This window comes from Enoplosus armatus, chromosome 24, assembly GCF_043641665.1.
Source record: "Enoplosus armatus isolate fEnoArm2 chromosome 24, fEnoArm2.hap1, whole genome shotgun sequence".
Lineage (NCBI taxonomy): Eukaryota > Metazoa > Chordata > Actinopteri > Centrarchiformes > Enoplosidae > Enoplosus > Enoplosus armatus.
Genome location: NC_092203.1, coordinates 5,601,863 through 5,612,780, shown reverse-complemented (window position 1 = coordinate 5,612,780; position 10,918 = coordinate 5,601,863). Strand labels below are relative to the sequence as shown.

General features: G+C 46.1%; 1 protein-coding gene across 1 annotated transcript; it reads right to left on the bottom strand.

The window, feature by feature from the left end:
• Positions 1-3,495: 3,495 nt before the first annotated feature.
• adamts1 (ADAM metallopeptidase with thrombospondin type 1 motif, 1) lies at positions 3,496-8,163 on the bottom strand. The gene is made up of 8 exons (XM_070930456.1): positions 7,542-8,163; positions 6,356-6,696; positions 6,121-6,253; positions 5,564-6,021; positions 5,219-5,405; positions 4,772-4,950; positions 4,378-4,553; positions 3,496-4,237 (listed from the first exon to the last, which is right to left on the bottom strand). Exons 1-8 carry the CDS (start codon positions 8,161-8,163, stop codon positions 3,496-3,498), a joined length of 2,838 nt encoding a protein of 945 aa, XP_070786557.1.
• Between the last annotated feature and the right edge of the window lie 2,755 nt (positions 8,164-10,918).

Genomic DNA, 10,918 nt, shown 5'->3' with positions numbered 1-10,918 from the left:
CGGAATCAGACTGTAATGACGCCGCTTCACACCTGTGTGACAAGACGTGACTCGGGACTATTTTCATACACCAAAACAACACGAAGCGTCCTACTTTTCTTGTTTAAATCTGTCCCGGCGCCATTATGTCCAAATGGTGCAACCTGAAAACTTCATCCAGTTAACACACAACACATGGCAGTCATGTCAAAAACACTCAAACAGACCAAGCACACACAGCTGATAAGACCAGAGAGTCTTTGTAGAGGGTCAACATTAAGGGCACTATGGTGATAAGGCAACATCAAGAAAAGACATTTCTGTACCCATTTCAAAGAAAGGGGGGGAACAATGTTCTTTTTGGCAGGAGCCCCCAAGCAGGTTTCAGTCATGCCAAGCGGAAATCACCCTCTAGATTGGGGAGAAGGACTCAGTGCTGGAGCCATGACAGGGTATCATGATGGAGAGCACAACATTGTTTCTAAACAGGTAAGATCTTTGTCAAGCAACATGTGAGGAGAAAACCGCCTGAGAGGATGCGCTCGCACCTATAGACAAAAACTCCACTTGTGCTAACACGTAGGGACCTAACTACAGTCATAAAAGTGATAATTAAAGAGTTAAATGACAGTTCTGAAAAGGCCCCTGGCAGGCTGTGAACAACCACAAAAGTTCCCCATTCAAAAACTGTATACATTAAAGAATAATATATCGTAAAGATCTTTTGCAGCCATATTTGTTTTTAAGTGAAAGTAAACACTCGGCACGCGAGGAGTCCTGACTGCGTATGTCAAAATCAGTTGATCTTCCTATTGAGTTCATTAGGACATTTTATCAGTTATGTGTCCATAGGGACAATCAATATGTTGCCTGGACGTCTACTATCTATGGCATGTATTGCACAGTCCTAATAAACCTTTGGCCATAATGGATTTAGGTTTTTAAATATGAACACTGTTTCTTTTGAGGTTTGCAAACTGGACTCAGATTTACCATCATTTAAACGCACTTTTACGGGCGACCAAGGGTGGCAAAAGGATGAAGATAATTTAGTTCTTGGAAATGCCACCCACATTGAGCAGCAATGATTCATAATGCCTTCCAGATGTTTCTTTTAAGCCGTAATGATGTGACGCCTGGGACATGAAAAAACAAGCAGGTAAAGAAGGAGACATTTCATTACATTCATACATATTAATGATGACATTTTCCTCCCTGGATGTGTGTTTTTCTTTGTCGACCATAAAGTCAGAAAAAAATAACGTAGTATACATCCTCAGTTGTTTCGGTTTACAGAGTCTGGTGACACATTATGCTATTACGCAGATTACAGAGATGCCCAATCTTCCTCTTAACCATCCATAATTACAGGATAATGATTTCCTTTGTGCTTGCAGTGGGAGCCGACAGGGCGGGAGATCATCTTCCTCAGGGCCCAACAGGAAGTGACAGTGCTATTTGCTGGTCTCAGCTCGGGGGGCCAGAAAGTTCAAGGGGGGAGGCCTGACCACAGAGAATTTGTTCACTTACATACAAGTATGATGGAGTGGAGCTCGTGTTAGAGGGGAATAACAGTGTTATCAATACTTCAAGCCTTCCCAGTGACTAACATTTATTTTTTTTACTTACTTTACTTAATACGCTTTCTTTTGCCTTTCTTTTCCAAACCACAACTCCAAATGCACAAATACTCTAGAAAGATATAAGAACTATTTTAAAAAGGATTAATAATAATACAAGGACATTAGAATTTGTGGGTGACAGTTAGGAGAAATATGTAAATTCTTGCCCTCTAGCAGTTTAATCTGGCCATGACAAGACTGCCCTTTCACTCCAGTGTTTCCAGACTGCTGATGAATATGGTGTCCAAATTAGATGACATGCTGAAATACTTCCATCTAGTGGACAATGCGTGAATTACAAAACAAATGTTCTTGGGTGAAGTCAGGCCATTTAGTTGTGATGGTTAAGGTTTAGGGGCTTGGGAATGCATTATGTGAATGTTGCCAGCCGAGAATAATCTTGCTTTATGGTACCCTGGAAATCACCGTCCAACATGGCCGTTTTTTTTGTTTTTCTGGATGACGGCCGAAGAAAAATGTTAATCCTAGAGATAGGCTGTGTTTTTCCGACCTGTACATGGATGACGCTTTTTCAGATAAACTGATCAAGTACCAGTCCCTGGTGGCAAATGTCAGTGGGCTAGGATATCAACGTAGATGAGTGATACTGATATTTGGCAGCCATGCACATGTTGACAAACTGACTGTTAGTGGGTTACGATTGGCAGGCTTACCAAAGGAAAGATAGACAAAGACAAACCACTCTGGAGACATTAGCTGCACAAGTCAATGTGATACTTTATTCATGAACCTAGGACCATATATATATATATATATATATATATACATATATATATATATATATAACACTGTATAAATACTCTATATATTCTACTCCCTTCTGTGATCTCAATAACAAATAAAAAATAATATTAAAAAAGCCACATGATTATATTTAACAGGCTGTACAAAAATAAATAATGTTTGGATATTCTGTACAAAAGGAAAAGTTGATAGAAAAAAACAAGTTGCCTTCGCAGAAGGCAGGAGAGACTTACTTATGAAGTAGTAGCAGGAGACAAGTCCCTCTTTAGGTCTCCACACACACACACACACACACACACACACACACACACGCACACACACACACGCACACACACTCCTCTTTGGTCTTTGAAGAGTTCCCTCATTGAAGGCTGTGTAGACTAGGGCAAGATATGGCTAAAGGACAAAGTACTGTGTACTGAGGCATTTAGAGACTGGGTGTTACAATGTGCCGCTGGCAAAAACAAAGATGAAGTGCTACAGGTTTGTGATAAATAAATGTAATCTGGAACGTTTGAACATAAACACTATAACTATTAGCTATCTTATTTTCCATACCTGATGGGGTGAGCAAGTAGAATTTGAGCTATTCTCTTTCATTTGTTTCTTTATAAACTCTGCAATAACCTTCCCCACCCCAACCCTTATGTGTGTCTGTCCAGCCCAGCTTGGACAAACATCATATACATGCATTTAAAATTTGACACACACGCAGTCTCATACTCACATACACACAAGCATGACATTGGCACGGTAAGCAGCATGCTCCTTTAGGAAATCAGGAATGTCCATGCTTTCTTTCCCTTGATGGGAGGCAAAATGTGCCACTGCTGTGCTGAGGTCAGACAGGCAGCACACTGTAATGAGTCTGTCCTGCTGCAACTAGGTGGCAGTGCCACTGTGGACCAACATCTGGCCTTTGCAGTCACAGTCATTGTGGACCCATTGACATGTGGGACTGTTAGACTACCTGGAACACATGAAAACCTGCAGCACTCTGGATGTAAACATTCGTCAGCCTCTTTAGATTGTCCGTGGGAAAAAGGAGGCAGTGAAGATCAGAGTTTTTATCTGATGTCTTTCTGAAAGCTAGGTGTATGAAAGGAGGTTAGATGGTGGAAGCAGTCACTTAACAGGCACCCTGATTGCACAGTTCCAGCAGGGGTCGCGGCCGGTCTTTGGGGTCACAGCTGTCATGGGTTAGTGTGCGCCCGTCATGGCCGATGCAGCGCAGTTGTCGTTTGCGGAAGCCTCGGCCGCAGGTCTTGGAGCACACCGACCAGTCTCCGAGAAGCCAGGAGGGACAGAGCTGGGTGGCGCAGGACCGTGAGGCCAAGGGGCGCAGCTCCTCCGGGCAATCTCTGGAGGGACGACCCTGGGGATCGAGACACACTACCTCTCTCTGCTGCATACCTCCTCCACAGGTCTGGGAGCATGGACCCCATTCCCTCAGAGTCCACTCGGCTCCTCCCACCTCTCGGATGGCGTTGATGGACTGGCGGCGGCCTCCATTGTTGTTGGAGACTGAAGCAGCATTGTTGGGTCTCGGGGCAAAGTAGCTGTACTTAACCCGGGGCCTCGGGGCTTCCCCCACAGAGAGAACCTGGATGGTGAGGGGCTCGGGGAGAGGTGCGAAGCTACGGAGGCGTTCAAGGGTAGCAGAGGAGCCACTGTATCTCAACAGTGCCCCTCGCAATGTGATGTCAGTCTCCATGGTCATCAGCTTGTAATCGCCATTTAACAAGTAGGTTCCATCCTGGCGACGCACTGCTAAGTAGCTGTTATCATGACGGCCATTGCCTGGTGCACGTTGCTTGACATCCAGGTGGGTGGCACCAGCAGGGATGGTTATAACATCCTGGTAACCAGGCCTGAAACAGAGACAGACAGGTCAGACTTAGCCATAAAAATAATTTTGACATACATGCTGTGAGGTTTCAGTGTATATATATATATATATATATATAAGACATAATGTTTGTGTATACAAAAAGGCTGTTAATATGTTTACCTGGCACGTTCCAGAGAGCCGGATACTTTCTTGCAGGTAGAGCCGTCTCCACCACACACACTACACTTATCAAAGCGCCGGTTAGAGCCGATGACACGATCACATCCAGCTTTGACACACTGGCCTTGAACACAAACTGAGGTGGAGTCTGGGCTGCAGGGTGTGCCATCAGCCACCTGGGGGCAGCAGAGAAACACAAATGGAATTTAAGGGTTATGTCTAGTTAGACTGTTGCTTTTCCCCAGCAAGGCAGTAGCCAATAGCTGATCTTTCAACTTGCAGGTCTCCACAAGTAAAAGGACTGTCATGAGATAAACTAAGACCCTGAGAATGAACACCATTCTAAAACAGAGAAAAAAAATACAGTTTATTAGTAAAATCTAGCAACTCTCACCTTAGATTTGAGCACAAAGAAGTATCCAGTACCCTTGGCCCGGCACACCAGCTTGCAGCGGTCTTTGGGTGAAACTCCGGCATACTTGGGCACCCACTCAACACCCTCGCCTGAACCCAGCGACACTTGGGCTGACATGTCGTTGTGGGCCAGACACTGTTCCTCACGGAATGACAGGCCTGAGAAAGAGACAGGGAGAGGTCATATTTACTGTTAGTTCAGCCTGACCCGCATGCTAACTTTCACACCAATGTGCAAGGTACATCAAAACATGACTTCTACATTCAAGCTCAAGGACTTAGTGCTTTGCAAGCCTGAGAACAACTACAGTATATGAAACCAAGTCATATTATTTCCATATAATAAACTTCCAAGAAAGTGTTTGGAACATTTCTCAAATCTTATCTTATCAGTCATTATTTCTATGAGATAACAAAGACCTCTTACCATTGGTATCAGGGCAGGTGTCTGTGTTACAGGAGCGGTACTGGATCCTCTTGCCCTCACAGTACTTGCCCCCATTCTTGGGTAAAGGGTTGTCACAGGCACGAAAGGAATACTGCACCCCTCCACCACAGGTCCGAGAGCAGTCGCCCCAGGGACCCCACACTCCCCAACCACCATTGACAGGAGTCTGAAAAAACCAGGAACAAGACCATCAGCTAATTGACAACAGCAAAGCAAGAAGAACAGACGCTTTATGCTATGCTACAATATATGAGCTACTTTTGGAATAGTTTTGCTGTGTTTTTGGGTGTTTTGAAGTGTAATTGGATTGGGTCTGGTTCCTACCTGGTGTTTGGCAGCTTGGCTCTTAGTGAGACACTGTCCGGCCAGGCAGTAGCTGTCATGCCCGCATGCTGTTCCATCAGCCCAAGGGAAGTTCTTAGTCTGGCACACCAGCAAACCATTGGATGTAGTCACAGTGCACCAGAGAGCTGCGCACGTGGTACTCAGATCTGGGCAGTGCTGGGAGTCTTCGCCAAAGGTCAGCCGACACTGATGGTCTGCGTCATAGACCGTCCCGGGCAGGGGCAGCGGTAGCGGCTGAGGTTTGACCGGTTTATCCAGCAGGCACTGACCATGGCCGTTGTCCAGGAAGGTGGTGACCATGAGGGCGGAGCAAGGGGACCATGGCTCCTGCTGGTCTAGGTTGGACAGGGTGGAGGCCATCATGTGGGAGCCCCAGTGGGCACCGTTGACCCCAGAGCACAGCTGGGCATCATCATGAGGCATGTTGAAGACGTGGCCTGGAGGACAGACATGAAATGAGAGTTTTTAGAACACCTCTGCTATAAGTGGTGGAGGTGATTAAATACATTTCAATGGGTGACTTTTTTTCTACTTACCCAGTTCGTGTGCCACAGTAAATGCTGCTTGCAGCCCATCATCCTCAATAATTGAGCAGCTTCTGTCAGGGTCGCACACTGTGCCAACATCTGCCATGCCCAGAGTGTCACAAGAGTGGGCACCACACAGGTCCTAAACATGCAGACAGGGAGCAAAATGAATGTTTGAATACTCTTGAATGCTGCTTATCTTCCTCTTTTTCCCTCTCTGATCCCTTCTTTGACTCCACCTTACCGTTCTGGTGAAGAGCACAGCGGTGTCATAGTGCTCAGGGTGGCGGTCACTCGGTGGGTTGTGCTGCCGCTGCCACTGGCAGAAGTTGCGGAGGGTCATGGCAGCGTTAGAGGACACCTGAGGGCCTCGCTCCTCCTCGTACACCACCAGCAGCTTCACCACAGCCAGGCTGATGGAGTTGTGGATGCTGGGGTGGTGGTAGAGGCGGGACGCCACTGCCATGATGGTCAGTAGGTAGGGTTTGAGCCCAGTGCCGTGGAATTCAGCCATGGACTGGTCGGCCACCAGCATGATCTCCAGGTAGCGAGGGGTAGAAACAAAACGCCTGGCTCTGTGGTGGGCTGAGGGGACAGAAGCAGAGACACACAGAGGTCAGACCAAACTACTTCCACAGGTCATGTGAGCTGATATCAGGTTTCAGTCCTAGTTTTAATGCACCGTAACGTTTGAGACATTTGTTATTTTTGACAGAAATGATTCAGTTTGTCTGGAACAATCTGCACACTGCAAATCTCTGCCAGAGTTCTAAACAGCAGATACAAAGGCTCGTTTTTTCCCCCCTGTGGGATAGAGGCTCCAAAGAGAGGTCCGGATGTGCCTGGAGGAGCCTGGCTGTGACTCAGCGTCACACCACCGGCGGCTCCTCCTCCTCAGGGTCCACATTCCCACAGTGACCTTCTCTGGTGGAAAATTATGCGAGTGAGAAAGGGCGAAGGGAGAAAATCCTTTCTGGGAGAAAATGTCTGCCGGTGCGAGTTGTACCAGGAGGCGAGTTTACACGTCTCAGCACTGCCGGGCTCTGGCTGGCCCCAACCCCGCTGCTCCCCTCCCCTTACTCCGTCACTCCTCCTCCTCTTTCCCCTTGGATAAGTCCCCCCCCCGACCCCCCCACCCCCACCCCTTCCTCGTCTCTGGTAGTGAGTAGACGGCGCTGTCAAAAAGGTAGCTGAGTCCATTGCGCATGCTGTGCTCCATGGCACACGCACAACTCCGGCTGACAGCAGTCTGGGCTGCATGTCCACTACAGCCAGTGGCTTATATCGAACAGAAGGAATGGGCTTGCTTGTTTTTAGCTGTTCTATAGAGTAAATAAATCGCTTTCTCTGTGTTTCCGTCGCCACTTTTAAGGTTGCTGCTGATGAAATGAGTAATGGCGTGTAAAATGCGCAGCCTTTGGGAGCCTTACCTGTCTGGTCTGCGTTAGCAGCTCCGTGCCTGACTTCTTTCTCCAGATTCTTTGGCACCCTCTCCTCGTCCTCGTTGACCCCGCACTTGGAGCTCCCCTCCTCAGCCAAAGCTGCCCGACCTCTCCGGCGGATCATGTGGACATCCTCCTCGGTGCCCAGGAAGTCACTCGAGTTAAGGGGCTGAATAAAATATTCTACACCCTGAAAGTAGAATCCGCCCCTGAGTCCGTGGCACAGGTTGAGCGCAGCTGCAGAGTTTTCCTCTCCGTTCACCGTTCCCGAGAAGAAACAACCCGGTTCGGCTCCGCTCTTGGGTTCCTGTGTCGGTTCGGACTCTGGACTCCCCACAACGTGGAAGACAAAACCCGGCGCCAAGAAGGTCTGGTCAGGCTCTAGCTGCAAGACCAGCTCCTTGCCAAATACGTCCAACCGGTACTCCCTCATCTCCGCCTCCTTCTCCTTCTCCTCTGCGGAGAGAGTCCGCCACGGTTCGGTTTCGCTCGCCGACCGGGCCGTCGGGTCTAATCTGACCGGCACCACGGTGCTCTCCTCCCAGGCGCTGTGCGCCGTGCTGACGCACAGAGCGGCAATGAAGCCAACGGACAAGTGTAAAACCCACATAATTTAACTGTGAAATCCGAGTGGAAAGAGAAATTGATAATAAAGTGTCTACGAGAAAGCAAATAAATCCTTTAAAAAGAATTTCCTCTATAAGCTACAAACCCCAAGTCTTTGAACTTCCACAAAACTGTCCCCAGAATTACGCACATGCATACAAATCTAAAAAGGGATCAAATCCAGTGCAAAAGTCGTTTAAAGTTATGTGCAGGTCTGACTTGTTGCAAAAAAGTCCTTTCATTTAATGAAAATAAAAGCTGGAACTCCGCTGTAAATTCCAACAGGTCTCTGTCTCTCCAAAACTCAGCAGATGTCTCAGTTTCTAGCTCTCTCTTTGAGTTAGGGGGCAGCTTTTTCCTCTGCTGGCCCGTTTAGTCTGTTCTCTGCTCTTGCCTTGCAGTCAGAATAGAGCCGGTTCCTCCTATATATCCCCCTGCCTCGGGACCACCCCTTTCCTTAGGGCCCTTTGATCTGAGAGGGGCCAAATCCCGTGCGCAACGAAAACGCACCAGCGACCTGGAGCGTTGCCATAATAATCATCATTGTGGAGGAAAGAGAGCTTTGGGCAGAGACAGGTTTTCTTCTTCAAACTCAGCTTGTCTGTCACAAGATGTACACATACACTCTTAACCCACCAATATTATTACTGAATATATTCTATATAATAGACCATTTCACCCATACTTCTTCCATTAGCGCGTATATGTATGACATGAGTGGCCAAAATAAAACCCAAACTTGTAGCTCTGGCTCTGTTGCAGTGCTCTACTTTCTAACTTCATCACTGAGCTACATACCGCTTATTAAACTCGTGCCTGTTCCAACATAAATCAGGGTGACAGGCAGCAGTGTTGTAGTGTCAGTGCAACTGGAGAAGGGAGATGGCAGCAGGTCGGGAATGGTAACCATATCGTGCTGGCCGCGGCTCCGGGGGCCGTACTCACCTCCTCCGTGCCAAGCCGGCTGTGGTGCGCCGTGGCCGGGTTCCGCAGCTCCGCTCCCCGGGGAGAGGGAGCAGAGAGGGGCCGCTGAGGTCTTAAGGTGGAGCGGTTCCTCCATCGGGCTACCTCTGCGATCAAACCAAGGCAGACAGAGCCCCTGTCCTCCGGCCTCTTCCCCCGCCCGCCCGGGCTGCCCCCTCTCTTCAACAGACAGTTTACGCCGGAGTTTCATTAAAAAATAACTGGCAAAGCAGAAATGCTGTTATCCACAGTGCACCGAGAGACATCACAAATAAGTGAAACTCAAATCAAAGCAAAGAAAACGTGTCAGACTATTTAGGGACATTAACACAATCCTTCAATACTGATATATATTAAAATATTACGTCAGTATATAGTATAGCACATCCTATAGATCTGATAATACAGCAAAACGTGACAACCCTAAAACAATAATGATCAAACAATGATCTAAATATCAGAATATCATATATTAATGTAACAATGATGAAGTGTGGTGTGTTTTTTAAGCACAGAACAACTTAGATGGACCCAAAGAGGCTTATTGGCATGATTTCCACCGCAGTGTGTAACTTCTGACTCACTGGAGTAAACATCACTAATTAGTCACTGAAGGGACAGATTATGGAATCCACCTTAAAAGCAACAGGTCAGAAAAAGTCAATAGTTGTAATTTCATAATATTCCACTAGATGGTGGGCATGACTTTAGGAAATTCCCCAGACTGCTGCAGAGATTTTCCATGACCTGTTGGACCAATCACAAGTTTAGCCGCCAGGTGGCGCCTCAGCATCACATTTGAGAGCTTGTAAAAGTGCAAGCCGTGAGCCATTGACCGCAGGGAGGCAGCCCTGGCACACTGTTGGACTGTGTGGAGAATAAGCACATTTCTACCAGGAGTTCTGCGAGAGAAAGAGTGGCCACATAAAGTTGGAAACTTACAGGACATTTTGTGTAAATAAGTGTTGATGTCTCTGACCATCACAGACAACAAAGATCAAGATGGACATCTATCCACTCAAGTCAATAAGTTCATAACCGGATGAACTGCATTTGCAGAGTTAAGGTTACTCTGCCATTAGTGTGACTTTACAGAGTAATATTTTATATCCAAATAATATGATCAGCTTATAAAATATGTTGCATTTTTATAGATTGGCCTTCCCAACAATATATAAGGTTGATCAAATTATAAACCATTAGCTACATTAAAGTGCTGCTTACATGTTCATCATCAATAATAACAACACCCTAATACATATAATAATAATGTGTACTGTACTTTTCCTTTTGATACTTATGTTTATCTTATATATAGATTTTGCTGGTATTTACTTTTACTCAAGTAAAATGTTTTTTTTTTTACTTGTAAAGGAGTATATTTACAAGGTAGTATTATTATGTTTACTTGAGTAAAAGTAAAAGTACTCCCTCCAACACTGCTTCTGGTAAAAGGCCACATAGTGATAATGGTCCTCCAGTCTATTTATATCTGCAGCAGTGGTTTTTCATATTATATAGACAGAGATTATCTGTACATGCAAAACATCTTTAAAAATGTATCTAGTGCTGAATGTATTGACATTTTCCTGTTTGCTCTGCTGCTACATTTAAATGATTATAGCTTTAATAAAGTCTCATCTTTTGTCAACTTCAACTTTGCGGTGTGTGTGATGATCATGACTTATGAGCGAAAACACATTTAAGATGAATAAAATACGAATGTGTGGACGCCATGACAACAATTAACAACACAGACACAAAGATATTTAAATATATAGATTTTATGTACATAT

Coding starts and splice junctions, on each gene's coding strand:
- adamts1 (XM_070930456.1), bottom strand. CDS start 8,163: ATGTGGGTTTTACACTTGTCCGTTGGCTTCATTGCCGCTCTGTGCGTC. Junction 6,697..7,541: donor TGCTAACGCAGACCAGACAG/GTAAGGCTCCCA, acceptor CTGTCCCCTCAG/CCCACCACAGAGCCAGGCGT. Junction 5,406..5,563: donor GCCAAGCTGCCAAACACCAG/GTAGGAACCAGA, acceptor TGGTTTTTTCAG/ACTCCTGTCAATGGTGGTTG.